General features: G+C 43.1%; 1 protein-coding gene across 1 annotated transcript in view; it reads right to left on the reverse strand.

Annotated features, from left to right (window-relative positions):
* Nucleotides 1–18,051, reverse strand: part of LOC308102206 (VPS10 domain-containing receptor SorCS2-like) — a gene marked incomplete at its 5' end in the record, with an annotated part of 367,583 nt that overhangs the window by 41,622 nt on the left and 307,910 nt on the right. Inside the window, 2 exons of the mRNA XM_080451807.1 lie at nt 4,209–4,388; nt 12,875–12,964. Of these exons, the coding sequence (XP_080307933.1) occupies nt 4,209–4,388; nt 12,875–12,964 (270 nt within the window). The remainder of the gene's footprint in view (nt 1–4,208; nt 4,389–12,874; nt 12,965–18,051) is intronic.

The raw sequence follows: 18,051 nt of genomic DNA on the forward strand, positions 1-18,051 counted from the left end.
CACCCCTGCTAGTGTCAGAAGAAAGAATTACTCACCATTCAAGCGGATGGGTTTTTGAAGAACTTTAGACTTGATTTTATTACCTTAACACATTGAATGCCAAAAACGGTCCGGACCGTTTTTGAGGGTCCAAACGAGAAGTGCCGAAAACGGTCCGGACCGTTTTTGACCCAATTCTATTTTTATACATGTGGGCCACGTGGGGCGCTAAAACGAAACTTTGACATCACCCAAGCATTTTCTGAGAAGAAGAGGCTGGATCTGGCTCCATGTCAAAAATCCTTCCGGTCGGCGTTTTCAATGTTATCTCCTTGATTAAAAGCTTAATATCTCCATTTCTTTTTAATGTGGTGGAAACGAGCCGTTTTCGATCGGCGATCACGCTGCAATGGAGGGTCGCGTTGGAAATATTATTGTTCCAGGCGTTAGTCGGGACCCTCCGCCGTCTCGCACGCACGCTTTGTTTACATGCATTTCCGCGTCGGGGCTTCTCACAGCACGAATCGTATAACGCAAGTGGATGGAAGAAATGCTGGCACTCAACGTATACTATTTTAATAAACCTCTGGCACCCAATGTGTTAATAAACATTATATACATAATACTATATGCTTTCAGTCGCTACTTTAAAGTCTTCTTCCAATCACCATGATATGCGTTTTGGTCAATTATGATCCCATTTATTTTAAAATTGATGATAAAGTACAGTAGGGTATGCTGTAGGAGGGGCGTGGCTACCTTGTGATGATTCGATTGACAAGCTACACAACCAATAGCATTAATTCCCCACCCCCGCTCTGGTCCCAACCAAAAGCATTAGTTTCCGTGCTCCAGATAAAGACATTGAAATTGCTGAAAAACAGGCTTTATTTACGGTCTGTAGAGTCTATGGGCGTAACTTTGTCCATCCTTTGTACTGCCTATGAGTTTACCACATCACTCCACTGATGTTTCAGGGTTAGGTTGTCAATCATAAGAAAATATATTCAATGGAACTTGTGATTGTCTAAGTTTCTGCGGCTCACAGTATCACGTCTTTTTTTGTTGTTGATATCTTTTAGGCTTTTCAAGCCTTTATTGGATAGGACAGTGGAAGAGCGAAATGAAACAGGGAAAGCGAGACGGGGAGTGACACGCAGCAACGGTCGCCAGGCTTTAGAGCCTATGCGTGGTATGCACCTTGACCACTAGGCCATCGGCACCCCACAGTATTACTTTGTATCACATTCCCCATCTATGTTTGCCCCTTCTGAGCTAGAACTCTGCAAGTATAGTATGCCTTTATAAAAGAAATAAATACAAATTCATCCTTCAGACTCTGTTGTGCCGAAATGCAGTCTCACAATTTACACAATTTAAGAAAACTATTATATCGTCTCTGTCGGGGGGGGGGGGGGGGGGGGGGGAGAACTTCATATGTCCAAAACTGTTACTTTTCAGGATTCAAATTCAAAAACGGCAAAAGTAGCAGATCTGCTACTTTTGATGCTTTTTGAATTACGCTTTAGTAGGGATGTTAACAATTAATTTATAATTGACTAACTACCGTTAATAATTCATTCAATTTAGATTATCGATTTTCTATTAATTGAAAATGTGTTTATTTTTATTTAGTTTTTTTTGTTTTTTGGGGGGGCTAGTGAAAGTTACAGGTATATTGTGTGTGATATAATGTGAGTTTACCATAATCACAGTAATACTTAATCATATTCAAGGGCTTTTGGAGAGAAATGAGACAGACTCCATAGAGCACTGCAGAGGGGAGGTGTGTGTGTGTGTGTGTGTGTGTGTGTGTGTGTGTGTGTGTGTGTGTGTGTGTGTGTGTGTGTGTGTGTGTGTGTGTGTGTGTGTGTGTGTGTGTGGGTGGGTGGGTGGGTGGGTGGGTGGGTGGGTGGGTGTGTGTGTGTGTGTGTGTGTCTGTGTCCAGTTGATGCTCGTTGACGCTCGTTAAGTTATACATCAAGGCAATTATATTTCTGCACTCATTTTCGGTTTCGGACACAAATTGTCCCTTTCGTCCTAAAAAACGCCGCTTATCAATGAATTGGTTAATCAATCGATAAGGTTATCAATTAATGAATTAATCAATAATTTGTATCCCTACGCTGTAGTATGATCAAGTAGGGCGTTAATTTACGAAAAAACACGAAAAGTTAAAATACGTAGACAAGAGGTTTCTGCCCGACAGCAACGATATCTAGCTACTGTTACCTTGGAGCTGATAAGCCGTGACTGTGCGGCGTGGCAGCTCGCGCGTCGATGTCAAAGACATACATTGTTAATGTGACTCTTTCTCTTCTTTTATTGTTCAATGCAGGTATGCAGCAGATGGATTTAAGTGCTTGTGAGTGTGTATACTGTGCATACTGTGTCAAACATCCTCAAGGTAACAATGTATGTCATTCTCATCTGGGGGAAAAATACAATTCTCTGCACACAACACCCAGATATACACTTCAAGTATACACTCAGTGGTTGTAATCTTAAGTACTACAGTACTTGAGTAAATGTACGTATAGTTACTTTACACCACTGCCAACAAACTGGACTTTTTAAAAGGTCACTTTATTTCAAGCTCATTTCCATGTATTAGTCATAAGTGTGGCAATGATCCACAGTGTATATTTGTACTCATCCTATACTTTAGTAGTGTGTAATACTACTGTAGCTATAGCTACATACAATATATTACATTATATAGTGATATATTATGATAACATCCTACTGAGGAACGTTTCAAGTTCAAGTTTCCGTTCTATTCTAATCTACATTTTAGTGTGCTCAGAATTACTGATGCTTTGTCAAAAGGACCCAGGGGTCCTTTGGGGGGTACAAGGGGGTCCCCAGCAAAAGTAGTTCAAATAGCATCACAATATTTTTAGGCGGTGAAACCGCCCCTATGTGTGAGGTTTGGACATTTGCACCCCCCAATCCTGCGCTGTGATTGGCCACCAGTGTACCCCCCTAACCCTGCACCGTGATTGGCCAATCACAGTCTATTCAGGACTGTGATTGGCTAGTGAAACATGACACATATGCATAGCCCTATAAATAGGACTATGCACTAAAAAAAACACATTTATGTTTTTTTTAAGTTAGGGGTGTACAATGGTTGGTCCACAATATAACTTTTCTTTAAGTGAACTTCCATCACTGTGATAACCACTGTGACCACACCGCCCACTTCACACTGGGTGTGATTTTTTTTATTTATACACTTTATCCATTTATACGTTGGCTATTCAAAAATAGCAGATCTACAAGCTCACAGCACGTGACGTCACTTTGTGCAGCACAGCTTGTACATCTTTGTACAACAGTTTCAGTATACAGTGTTGATTTCATCACCTAAAACTATGATGAAAAATGGTCGTCGGCTACCTTTTTCAATGACGAAAACAAAAACAAAACAAAACAAAAACTACATTATGATGACCAAAATTAAGACTAAATATATTGTGAATTTTGTCAACAAATAAAAACTAGACTAAAATGTTAGGGAGGGCCTAGTGGAGAAGAGATCCAGTAGAACTAAAATACAAGTCACTTTATGTTCGGTTGTGATCGGGTGTTGCACTTTGAAAATAGCCGATCTACAAGCTCGCAATGCGTCGCAGCGCTACGCGTTGTGAGCTTCTAGATCGGCTATTTTCAGCATGCAACCAAGTGTAAAATCAGCCGTCGCGACGCCATCAAGGCACCGCCAAAATACATTTTAGTCGACTAAATCAACTGTAGAATTGTCAACTAAAACTAGACAAAAACTAAAACATTTCAGATGACTTTAAAATGAGACACAAAAAACATGGTGAAGCAGCATTCTGCTTCTACGGGCCGACGGCGTAGAATAAACTCCCATTAAACCTAAGACAGGCAGCCTCTGAGGACAGCTTTAAAGCACAGCTCAAGACCTATTTCTTCACTCTTGCTTTTAGTTGATTTTTAAATCTCTGTGTTGTTATTCATGTCCTCACTGTTTTGCCTGATTCACTGCTTTTGCTTTTCTTTTTTGCTGTACTGTTAAATTAGTTGTACTTTTTCTGTAATTGTATTCTTGCTCTGTAAGGCACTTTGAGCTGCATTTCATGTCATGAAAGATGCTATACAAATAAAGTGCATTATTATTATTATTAAAACTAAATATAAATGTGCTGTCAAAATCAACACGGTTTCAGTAAACCACCTCCGGTGGCTATCCCCTCTCTCACCTCTAGGACGTCGATGAGGACGTTCTCCTCGGGCTGCTTGGTGCTGCGAACGTTCTCCAGCACGATGGAGTAGTACACTCCCCGGGAGTCCGACTGGTACAGGTTGTACGTGTCCGTCTGGTACCACTCCTGGAGCGCCAGGAACACCTGGCTCTCGTCCGTGCTCACAATCTGGACGTCCTGTGAAGAGGGGAAGAGAAGTCACGGGGTTAATGGCCCAGAAGATGAAAGGGAAGAGACAGCATGGGACAGCAAGGGCCGCTGACAGGCGGGGATAAAGGGGACAGTTTTCGCCCCCTCCCGGGAGGAGGGGGCCCCAGGTGCAAAACTTCTTAAGAATTAATTTACATTTGTTTGGTGGTGCGGTGGTGGAACTGCACGCTGGGTCGCCGAACGGCCGCAACATGTGTGGAGAGTGTGTGTGTGTGTGTGTGTGTGTGTGTGTGTGTGTGCGAGAGAGAGAGAAAATAAATAAAACAATAATAATAATACAATGGTCCTTCCTTACTTTTCTAGATCCTGGACAAAGATGTCTGTATGACATACTTTGATGTAAAAGTCCAAAATGTATCTATTCCTGAGTTTCATAAATCCTGATTTCATCGTTGCATGATGGGGTGACGCCCAACGAAAATAACTGATCTTCAATGTTGTGAACTTAGGTCACAAGCACTTTAAACCTATATGCGTCCGCTATGTGAAAATAGCCGATCTACAAGCTCACAACGAAAGACACCCGCTGTTATATTTTGAGGGTAAAAATAAGAAAGATTATTAATAAAATAAATATTAATTAAAACATCAATACAAAAATGTGCACTTCGCGTGCACGCATCGAGGGGGGCCCCAATTTCGAAAATCTTGTACCCCACCCAAAAATCTTGTCAGCGGGCCTGGTGGGGGAGAGGAGAAAGGAGAAATTAAAGAGATGAAGGGAGAGGAGAGGAGAGGAGAAAACTGCTTTTGGCGGTTCGGGAGTCTCGTTTGATGTGCGTGTCACAACCCATGAGTCCCCAACGCAAATTACTTCATCACTCAATGAAAATGCTGTGTGGTGGTGTGGCACGGCCGGGGCCCAACTCAGCACTTTTCTCTGTGAGTGTTAGGCCTACTTATTACATTAACATAACTTTTTGGAGATAAAGCCGTCAGAGCAGCGTGGAACGCGGCCAACAAGCGAATGCCTCAACTCATTGACACTCTCGCCTTTGTACTCTGAAAAATGAGTCCAATTGACCAATTATAATGGATTTATTGTCAGTGCTGCGAATGGTATTGAAAGATGTTGCACCAATGTTCCAGTTCTTGAAAGACTTTTTCAATTATGCAGTTTTTGTGAGGGTCAATACAACTAATAATATTTTTGGCAGCCGCGCAAACAGCATTTGTTTTTACTCAATACATACAAGGCCAGGTCGGGTCTTGCTCCAAACAGAGGCGGCCCTTCCATTAGGCAGAGTAGGCATGCCTAGGGCACCATGAGGCTGGGAGGGGGGGGGGGGGTCACCGGGGCACCCACCAAGCCTATTTGTTAAGATTTGTTAAAAAACAAATATTTGTGTTTTTTCTTATTGAACACATCATCATTCATCATCATCTGTTTTTACGTCTGGAGACCCCTGTCCAGGACAGGCTGCAGACGCGCATCCTCAGGAGACTTGGCTCAGAACTGAACCCATTTGATTTGGCGTTAGGAACCCGTTGCACAACAGCACCATCTAGTGGAAAACCACTGAAAACAAAAACTTGTCCAAACTCGTCGATGACAGGGAAAGGCTTGGCAGAATTTGACGCGTTAGGGCACGGTGGCGCATTCGGTAGCGCTGTCGCCTCACAGCTAGAAGGTCCTGGGTTTCTATACTAGCTCCCTCTGGTCAGCCAGGGAGCCTGATGGAGGGGAAAGGAACTGGTTTGAATAACGTGTTCCTTCCACGCGCTACGTCTAACTAGGGAACCTCCCCCTGTCAGGTGATAAGAAGCGGCTTGCTAGCTCTCATGCATTGAAGGAGGCATGAGCTCGCCTCTAGACTCTCCCTAGGCTGGCAGAGGGAGTGTAGCGCCCAGGATTACATAGACAATTGGCACTGGGTGAAAAAATGGGTTACAAAATCGTGGGATAAAAATTTAAAGAGAAAAAAAGAAAAAAACATGGCAGGCAAAGAGTTAATACACTGTTTGATTAGAGTCAGCTAGAGCCATGAGCTGCAGTATGTGACGGTGATCACTTTACCTAAAGTGTCTCAAACTTAAGAAATTAAGACCTTTATTGATAGAAGGATGCAAGGTAAAATCCTGCCTAGGGCACCAAATTGCTCAGAGCCGGCACTGGCTCCAACCTACATTCTCTAATCCTGATGAGAAAATGTGTAGCCTGAGATCCTTATTGGGCAAATCACTGCTGTGCATTCCAAGGTCCAGGTTAAAGACAAAAGGAGACCTTTGCAATTAGAGCTCCAACGTTTTGGAATGACCTGACGAAGGGGAGATCAGACTCGCTGAGTCTGTGCCTTGTTTTAAATAACTTTTTATAAAGTCACATCTTATTCCTCCTCATTTTAATGTATTTACCATGTTTTTATCCGTCTCCTTGTTATTGTGAAGCACTAGCACTTTTGAAAAGTGCTACACAAATACTGTGAAAAAAAAAAGAATTCTAATGGAATCAGCTCAAGCTACGGTAGTAAGTGGTGGTTAGTATGTGTGAAGCTCACAGTCAGGCTATGTTACTGAGATGCTAGTGGTCGGTATACGCGTGGTAAAGCTCATAGCCCGACTGTGGTGTGGTAGTGAGAAGCTAGTGGTTTGTATGGGTGGTAAAGAGAAAGTGGGGCATGGTGATTTTGAAAGCCAGACCCCATGCAGTGAGATGTCTCCCAGCTGAGTCACTCTTCATCAATACTAAAGCAGGCGGATGCAGGGAACTTTGTGTTTAATCAGGCTTAGCTCTCAAAGCTGACAAAACAATGTCAAATAGAAAATGATCTCTCAATTTAAGGGCTAAACCCATTGAGTCAGGGGACATACATGAAGATCAATTGGGTGGAGGGAGGCTGGTGTTATGTAGGCGAGTGTCTGGTATTTGTGTGTGTGCGTGTGCGTGCGTGCGTGCGTGCGTGTGCGCGCGTGCGTGCGTGCGTGCGTGTGTTCGTGAAAATCACACGTCCTAATCTGCGATTTGTGAAACAGTGTGAAAGGAGCACCCCCACACAACAGCGCTGTGTTTTAGCACAATATTATGTAGAATTATGTTTTAGTAGCCTTTTTTTTCCCCCACGATTTTGTAACCCGATTTTTTCACCCAGTGCCAATGCCTACGTTTGTAATCGTGGGCGCTACTCTCCCTCTGCCAGCCTGGGGAGAGCCTCAAACTGACCTCATGCTTCCTTCAACGCATGAGGAGTCAGCAGACCGCTTCTTATCACCTGACAGGGGGGAGTTTCCCCAGTAGGACGTAGCGCCTGGATTCCGTGGAAGCAACAGTAGTGGGGACTGATAAAGTCTTGTCTGAGTAAATCTGAGAGCCTCTTTCCTTTTGCATTTACCTTTCCCCACATCTCCTGCTGCATTACCCCCCATCTGTCTACCTCTCCTGTACCATTCCAGACTGTACTTTAGGGATGACAAGCTCTGTTCAATCCGAAGTGGTTAGGCAGAGGAGTAGGAGTTGGCACTGGGGAAGAGTACCATTTTCCACTCTATAACTGCCTTTGCAGTTTCGCCATCCTGCGTCGAGTACAATGGCAGAGTCACATACTGTATAAACAGGAGAAAATACTCTACTAATATACTGTAGTATGTGTTGCGGGTTAGATGCACCAGCGAGTGTATAAACTTAAGCACACATGCAGAGACAATATGTTTACTGTATATACAGACATATATATATGATCACACAATCCATTTCCATCCATCCATCTTCAACCGCTTATCCAGAGTCGGGTCGCGGGGGCAACAGTTTCAGCAGAGAGCTCCAGACTTCCCTCCTGGGGGATCCCGAGGCATTCCCTGGCCAGTGTGGAGATGTAATCCCCCCATCTGGTCCTTGGTCTGCCACGGGGTCTCCTCTCAGTGGGATGTGCAGCGAGGACCTCCCTATAGGGAGACACTCGGGAGGCATCCGTACTAGATGCCCGAACCACCTAAGCTGGCTCCTTTCCAAGTGAAGGAGCAGCGGGCTCTACTCTACCTCGAGTCTCTCGCGAGTCACTGAACTTCTCACCCTATCTCTAAGGGAGAGGCCGAAAACTCATCTTGTCCGCTTGTATCCGCGACCTTATTCTTCGGTCATGACCCCCACGCACACTCAAATACAGATGCGCACATGAAGCTGATGGCTATAAGGAGGTAGCGCTGCGCCACCTGGGAACTGGATGGCTTCCAGTTTCTGATTCCCGGCTCCTCTTGGCTTTGTGCTTTCGTGTGAGCAGAAGACAATGCACCCCTGACTGATCCCGATGAGCAGGTTGGTGTCTTGCATTGGTTGCCATCGCACATTGTAAAAGTGCTTTGGATACAGGCACTATTAAGATGCAGATATTTAACCGTCTACATACACACTGTACCTTTCTGTACACACACACACACACACACACACACACACACACACACACACACACACACACACACACACACACACACACACACACACACACACACACACACACACACACACACAGTATCATCTACTCAGGCTTTTCGGAGCACCCTGGACAGTTTGTAAGTTGCTGTTTATCTACGTAAAGTACTGCAATCACTAGTAACGGATTCTCAAAGTGTGGTCCAGGGACCCTCAGGGTTCCTTGAGGCGGTCCAAATGGGCCCTTACAGGTCTATAACTTGTGGAGGTCTGTGAAAGTAAACATGTTGGAGAACGACTGCCCTGAGGGGACTGGTTTGTTTGTGTTCTATCTATGTGGTTCGATTCTGCGGTGTACAGCACTTGAGCTAGGTGTTTATTTTTCACCAGAGCTGGGAGTAGAGAAGACTGGTTCATAAGCTCCCGTGGCTGGTGGGCACAAAGCTGCCGTCTCCACCATAGCTCTCTCCACCAACCAGGTCTACAAAAACAAGCCGAAAAGAACCAACTATGCCACATCAGCACTTCAAACCTATACATACATCGGCTGTTTGAAAATAGCCTATATATAAGCTCACAACACGTCGCAATGACACACGTTGTGAGCTTGTAGATCTGCTATTTTCAAAAGAATAATCTTGAAAAGAAGTGACAAATGTGGAATATTTTTGAAAAAAAATAACAACACAAATCTGGTACGGTGGTCCCTGGCACAAAATATTTTCAGATGGGGGGTCCACAGACAAATACATATTAATCTGGGGGTCCTTGACATGAAAATGTTTGAGAACCAATGGTTTGAACAACATTAGGAAGTCCAAAATAAGCAACTACACTTCAGAAACAAGCCCAAAAAAACACAACCTGTCCCGCAACTCTACCAATGTTTACAAGCGACTTCACATAAAGACCAAGTCCAAAGTCGTTAATTACAATAAGCAAGACTGCCACCAACACTGTGGCAGCTAATGTCTACAGAGCCACTGAGCTTCTGTGATTTCACAGCCTGACATTCTCCCCTCTCTCTCTCTCTGTGTGTGTGTGTGTGTGTGTGTGTGTGTGTGTGTGTGTGTGTGTGTGTGTGTGTGTGTGTGTGTGTGTGTGTGTGTGTGTGTGTGTGTCTGTGTGCGCGCGCGCATGCTTTAATACACAACTAGGGTCAGGTCCCACCGGAGAGAAACAAACTGTTTTGATGGTCTTTGCATTTTTCATTCTCCAGGCTTTCAATTATTCAAAAAAAGACACCCCACCCCTCTCTCTGTCTCATTTTCCACCTCATTCTGTCACTTCCCCTTTCTCTCACACACACACAAACACACACACACACCCACCCCGATGTAGGCTGTAGTGGTGGTAGTGCAGTACTGGCAGTCACGGGTGTGTTCCCCCTGAGTCTTTGTTGTTGCTTCTTGCAGTCCTGTCCTCCTCTAGCTCAGTGGTTCTCAACCTTTTCAGGCCGTGACCCCCCCCCCAAATGATCATATCTGAACTGGGGACCCTCCACATGATAAGAACTAGGATTGTAGGAGTTGAGGCATTACATTTAGTTTGACTCGGTTCCACAGATAAATATTTGAAAATAGGCGATCTGCTAGCAGTAATTGGATTGGAGCTTGTAGATCGGCTACTTTCAAAATGTTTGCGTCGTTCTTATATTATTTGACAATTTGTCCAATATATGACCAGTTTTTATAGTATAGTTTGTTGATTACTTTTGATGCAATAATTGTCCTGCTCTGCATCAAAGAGGAGCTGGACACTGGACACCTGCGTGCTCTGTACAGTGTTGCCATGTCTGCTTGTTATAAGTGACTTTGAGCTTGTTTTTCTGTAAAGTTGCTCGTAAGTATTGGTAGTTGCGGGTTGCGTTTTTTTGGGGGGTTATTTCTAAAGTGTAGTTGCTTATCAGTGTAGTCGTTGATATTTCATTGGTCTATACACTGGACCTAGGCCCAGTAATCTGGATTACAGAAGTTTCTGTGTCACATGTTTTGTAGACCAATGTGTCATCTGCTTTGTTGAAATCTGTACTGATGTCGCTGAATGGGAGTGGATATGTGCATATTCACATGGCGCACAGTTCCCACACTGATTCCTCTGCCATAGTTTATGATGAAAAACAGGTGGTGCACGTATCTTCTGATGAAAAACCTCTGTACAGAGATACTCAAAACAGATACTCAAATCTGCAGTGGGTTTGCTACACCAACTTTCATAACTATAGACCCACGTTGCTTCTTTAAACTAGTGTCACTTGAAATGAAAATGGTATTGTGTCTAGTGAATCAATTAAACTGACCCAAAATAGTCACGGTATAATGGGTAAAATGACAACAATAATATCAAATAATCTCAAATAAAACTGATGATGGATATTTATTTGACAAAGCCGGTTTGCATTGTTCAGTATCAGTAATTGGATTGGATTTGTACTCATTGGCTGCTATGTGAAATGTAATACAATCATGAAGTGTTTTGAGTGTTAAGCCAATAGCCTCACTTGTTGGAGTGTAATATACCCCTTACCAGACCACGTCACATTGATATCACGCAGGCAGGTTGCAAAAGAGCCTGACCGCTCGTAAGACCCAATGGAAAAGAAGTCGCAGCACTCATGTAGAAAAATGCATTCCATCAAACTTAAGATGTTTACTGTGACCTCTCATTCTTTAAATACTGTATATACATAAACTCCTCGGTTTGTGTTGTGTGTAAGCAATTCCCGAACCAGTTGCCCTCAAAACCCCTGCCTCTAGCTGCTGTGATTAGCTGCGAGATGCACAGAGTTGGCGCTCATTTGCACGCAGAGGAAGTCGACGGCTCGCCCAGTGGGCACTCGCTCTCCCATAGTGTCCTGCTTGGGAGGAGCGCCTCACGAGCCTCACACACAGAACGTTGGAGTAAACCGATTCGAGCGCTCCTCAAAATAACAAGTTCAGGAACCTGTTGGTAACCGCTTAAACTGCAACAGCAGTGTCTATTGGTGGATAAAGATATGTAATTAAAAAGCTGTCAAAGTAAAATTGAGGTAGACTTGATTTCAGTTTTTATCTTGGGAATGAATTCAGTTGATGTGTGGTTTAAAGACGTATTTTGTGTGTATTTCTATATCAAAAGTCCCTAAAAGGCCAATCTTAAAGGTAGGGTAAGTGATATTTTTGGGTTAAAACAAAAAGTATTTTGTTAAAAGGTTAAAGCACTATATTCTGATAGCAATCATTGCTATAGAGTGTTTGTTCAGTAGCAGGAGTCTCCCCGTCTCTCCAGCTCTTTAATAAACAGAAAATACATTTTCTGGTAGGTGTCAAAATCTCAGCCAATCAGGAGAAAGTACCCATTTTTAAGCTTAATTTTTATAGTGTTCCAGTTCCAATTTTGCCTGCTCATTTCTTAATGTCATCACTTCCAATTTCACTTGTTTAATCTATATCCTAATTGAGTTCTCTATCCTGATTGGATAAAATTGGAAATTAAACTGAAACGAAAATGCATTTTCTGTTTTATAAAGAGCTGGAGAGACAAGGAGACTCCTTTTACTGAACAAACACTCTATAGCAATGAGTACTATCAGAATATAGAGCTATTTAACACTTATTTTAACCAAAGAAAATCACTTACCCTACCTTTAATTACTTCCTGTGAATGCAAACGTAGGCTACTGCGTGATCATGACATAGATCTCTGATGAATATAAATGAATCTTGATTTCATTCACCTGTTTGATTCCCATAGCTTGCACGTTCCTCCAAACACACCTGATTTTAATTACAGAGCTAGTTCATTTTGAATCTGAGTCAAGAAGATGACGTCCAGACGTGTGTTGCTTATTTTAAACGTAATCAGCACACTAAAATATGTATCAGAAAACATGATAGGTTAGAAATAAGCAACTTAGTAACAAACATGCTTCATATTGGCCGTCTCTCTCTCCCTTGGGCAGCCGTGCGCCTGCACGCTACACACACTAGTCCTCTGCTGCACATGGCTGCAGTGGGATGGGACCTTCTGATTGGTTGCGAGGCCGAATCAGACTGAAACTCCAAAATACAATGACCGGAAATGTCATTCCACTGCGACTTAAAGGAATTACCTTGGGAAGGGCGTACTTGGGGAACTTCATCTGGACAAACTCGCTACGTCGATAGGACACGTAGTGCTTGGTGCGGTTCCCTGTGGTCACCTGTGGAAATGGAGAAAACACACAGAAAGACGTAGAAAGATAAGAGAGAGAGAAAGAGAGAGGGGGGATTTAATCGAGATGCGTAATCAGAGAAAATACATTCAGGATCTATCAGTGAGCTGCTGCTGTTCCCTCAGCACAAAACCTCCTCCTACATAATACAGTACATTGTGGGTAATGGCTGACTCATGCTGCCCCCATGCTGAGCATGCACGTGTCAGAGTCCGTTTTATTGTCACATCAGAGGGTTACAGGTGTAAATCAGTGGGTGAAATTTGTTTTTGTGCAAGCTCCATCATTTTGTTGTTTTTCCGGGAAAGAAAGGAATTAAAAAATGGCAGAGTAAGAGCAAGGATAAAAAAATAATAATAATAAAGCTACATATGTCACAGGGAAATTGGCATTCCAGTCGCTTTTAGGCGCGGGGCTTCGGCGCGAGGCGGGGCTTTTCGAGACAGGGTTTTTTACGCGAGGCTCGCGAGGAGGAGGAGGAGGAGGCGCGAGGCGGGGCTTTGATACGAGGTGGCGCGAGGAGGAGGAGGAGGAGGAGGAGGAGGCGCAAGGCGGGGCTTTGAGGCGGCGCGAGGAGAGGAGGAGGTGCGAGGCGGGGCTTTGATGCGAGGCCGACCTGGCTTTTGTTGTTCCCCCCCACATAGCAACCAGGAAGCTACGGTAGGGGAAAGCTGAACACGCGTTCACACGCACACGTGATGATAGTTATTGTCCATGACGGAGGCGCGCCGACTCAGCAGAGCTTGAGGCCGAGGAGGCGTGCCCTTGCGCGTCCAGGCGCGAGTGCCCGCGCCGACCGGCCGAAGGTCTGCTAGTCGAATCAGCGCCGTCCGAGTTGTGAACCGATAGGGGGAGAATAGATCTTTTCATGGGTTACAGTCTATGGTTACTATCCAGTGTCCACGACGACACACATGTGTGCGTGTGCATGTGTGCGCATGCACACATGCACATGTGTGTGCATGCGCACACATGCACACGCACACGCTTGCATTCATTGCCCATAGTGTTGGTTATACATAATTGCCTGGGTGGGTGGTAAAAACAAGCGCTCCTTTTCCAATTTCCCTGGAATGCCAATTTCCCTGTAACATATATATATATATACACATTGCATAAATAAGCAGCAGGTACAGTATGTACATGAGGTATAGGGCATAGCAGTGGCGGCCATTTTCTGGTTCCACTTCAAAATAGTCAATATTTATTAAATACGGAGTGCCGTGATTTTCAGTGATTCCCCCCCCCCTAAAACATAATCATCAGGTATTATGGTTATACTAGGAGGAAGATTTTTTTCAAAACAAAAATCATAAATTGTTAAAATTATGTTTTTATGTGGACACGCCTCCAGTTCATTAAGTATACCTGGTTAATATGCTGTCCCTTCACTACACCAGGTTGTATTGTTATCAGTGTTGTGCATAACGGCGTTACCTAACGCCGTTATTTTTTCCAGTAACGAGTAATCTAATTAATTACAATTTCCATCGTTGCAACGCCGTTACTGTTACTGACAATGAAATGTGCTACGTTACTATGTCAAGCGTCCCCAAGCTTTCTGTTACCACGAGCCGGCTGACAGTGTGTGTGTCTGTGTATGTGCGCGTGCAGCGCTACTACAGGCTGGGGCCGCTGCTCCTCCTGAGTCCTGCTGCAAACATGACACGGTTAGAAAAAATACCAAGGATACGACAGTGATGTCTCTTACTTTTTGCTGTTATGCAACCAGGAAGTAACACGGACTCGACGCTGTTTAAGCAGTGACATGTGATAACATCACTGACGAATCCTTGGTATTTATATCTTCATGGGTATTTTTTACACACAAACCCAGCGCGGCGCAAACACACAAACAAACTAACTTTAACAACCACACCAGTAGAGAAGAAATGGCGAGTCACGAGCAATCCGACAAGATGGCTTTCACAAATTGGCGGTACAAGCACCACTTCACCTTTATTGAAAGGAAAGGAAAGAATGTACACGTGAAGTGCACGTTGTGTGCCGGGGGGAAGCGTTTGTCCACGTCTGTCCAAAGCAACTCCAATTTAGTGTGTGTGTGTGTGTGTGTGTGTGTTCCTCTGCGCAGCGCGGAGTGAACAGTCTCATCTACGTGTAGACTACAGATTACTATGCAGCTCCGTGATTACAGATAGCTCCTCGGGTTAAAAATGCAAGAGAAGCAACACTTAGCTTTATAAAATAAATGTCCGTTTATAGGTTTTTGTGTGTAGCAGCATGCTGAGTGATAATGGCCCACAGCTGTTTGTTCTTCTTGCAGAGTCTCCGACGCAAGATCATTTTGTAATTAAAGAAAGCTTCTGCGCTGTATTAGCTACACACACGCATGAACAACAACAACGTTGCTGGGACCGGGTGTACTGCTTGTGTTTAAAACAAAGTCTATTTCACAACTTTTCGCTATTGATGCCTTTTCTTTCTCTCTCTGCTGCTGCTGCTGTTCTCCCTGGGCTATCCTAATTTACACTTCGCAGCACGACAGTGTCCCGTGCCTAAAATAGCAGATATAGGCTACAATCTCACAACACCATGCAACTCATTGTGAGCTTGTAGGTCTGCTATTAAAACATTATGGCTGCAAATGGCATAATCCTGGATTATATTCATATAATATAATACCACAGGCCTGGCTATTCAACGTTTTTCAAGTTAAGGACGCCTTAGCTGAGAGAGAGACCCTTATTAATTATATATATATATATATATATATATATATATATATATATATATATATATATATATATATTGAAAAAAAATAACGAAAAATAACTGAACTAGTTCATTTTTTGAACCATGAACTTTAGTTCACAATTTTGAATTATGAACTATGAACTGAACTAGTTCATTTTAAAAGTTGTGAACTGAACTTTGAACTAGTTCATATTTTAACACATTGAATGCCAAAAACGGTCCGGACCGTTTTTGAGGGTCCAAACGAGAAGTGCCGAAAACGGTCCGGACCGTTTTTGACCCAATTCTATTTTTATACATGTGGGCCACGTGGGGCGCTAAAACGAAACTTTGACATCACCCAAGCAGTTTCTGAGAAGAAGAGGCTGGATGAGGCTCCATGTCAAAAATCCTTCCGGTCGGCGTTTTCAATGTTATCTCCTTGATTAAAAGCTTAATATCTCCATTTCTTTTTAATGTGGTGGAAACGAGCCGTTTTCGATCGGCGATCACGCTGCAATGGAGGGTCGCGTTGGAAATATTATTGTTCCAGGCGTTAGTCGGGACCCTCCGCCGTCTCGCACGCACGCTTTGTTTACATGCATTTCCGCGTCGGGGCTTCTCACAGCACGAAATGTATAACGCAAGTGGATGGAAGAAATGCTGGCACTCAACGTATAATATTTTAATAAACCTCTGGCACCCAATGTGTTAACTTTCCCAACACTGTCTATGCACCGGCTTGTGAAACCTGCTCCCAAAAACAATCCAAATTCTTTGACATATTACAACTTTTTCACGCAAATAATTACTTTTCCTAGTAACTAGTTACTTTTACAATAGAGTAATTCAGTTACTAACTCAGTTACTTTTTTGGAGAAGTAACTATACCTATAACTAGTTACTTTTTTAAAGTAACGCGCCCAACACTGATTGTTATGGAGGAATTTGGAGCAATCATGTACACACTAAGTTTCTATAGGAACTTGAATGGCCTCGAAAGTGTTTCAATGGCTCTGCTTGAATAACAACATGAAATTGAGAGAAACTCATTCACACACATGAGGACATGAATAGTGTTGTTTATTTTACATTTTTTTATGTAAATGACAACATGACATGCATAATGGACAGCAGTGACATTTACAGAACATGGTGAAATTAAGTTTGTACTTAAATTAAATTCAAAAAATTAAGTCAGAGATCATTTGTGCAGTGGTCCATCATCTTGATATTTCCAAACCCATTACGTTAATTTTCCTTGTTTCAGTAGATTATACTTTCTCTGTCCATCCATATTTTAGTTATGTTAAATTATATACAGAATAACAAGATGAAGGAGACAGGCTCTCATTTCTGTGTAACAGGGCGGCATGGGGACTGGTAGCCAACTACGCCACTTAGGGAGTTGTGCCCTAGTTAATATTTATAATTAATGCATACAGTATCAAACTATGGGTCCCTGAAATTAAAAAGGTTGATACATCACTGAGCTTAACTATACTGGAACCCCAGTCTACACAGTGAAATCCTCAGTGTTAATTTAACTTTGAGGGTCCATGTTATGGTTCCATTTGTACAATCCCACCTCTTCATTTGAGTACCTGCAGATCCAATTCATCGCCATATCAAAATAAACATATTGCTAATTTTATATTCAATATTTTCATGTCCTGCACACAAAGTTCCCAACCCTCATGGGTTTATAAGACACCATAAGACAACCAACATAATCATATTTGAACTGGCGACCCCCCCCCACTCTGACAAGCACTTGGAATTGTAGGAGTTGAGGCATTACATTTAGTTTGACTCGGTTCCACAGATAAATAGTGAAAATAGCTGATCTACAGGCTCACTGTGAACTTATATTATTTGGCCAATGTTTGACCAGTTTTTATAGTATAGTTTGTTGATTACAGTTTGAGACCCCCTGGGGGTCCCTACCCACCGGTTGAGAACCACTGGATTATGAAAACAAAAAAAGAAGTGGTAAGTACCTGCCCACCATCGCGGCGGAGTCTAGGGGTTCGATCCCACCGCGGTGCATCCGGTTTTGTCGAGCTCTTTTACTTTACTGGAGTATTTACCAATACCTTTGTTCTTTTACTCAAGTAAATGTTGAATTCCGGACTTTTACTTGTAACGGGGTATTTCAATATCAGTGTATTGATACTTTTACTTAAGTAAAGAGTTGAGTACTTTTTCCACCTCTGGTTTATAAGCCATGGCTGCCAATTCCCACCGGATGTTGTGTGGGAGTTCTGACTGCTCCACACCGTACTGAATAACTGCTAGCTTGCATAGCGTCTTCAGTGTTGGACTTAAATCTAAGATGTAAAGATCATCAGAGAGTTTGTGGTTATCATTGTATCCTCCAT

This window comes from Gymnoscopelus braueri (genome assembly GCF_963280865.1).
Source record: "Gymnoscopelus braueri genome assembly, chromosome: 15".
Taxonomy (NCBI): domain Eukaryota; kingdom Metazoa; phylum Chordata; class Actinopteri; order Myctophiformes; family Myctophidae; genus Gymnoscopelus; species Gymnoscopelus braueri.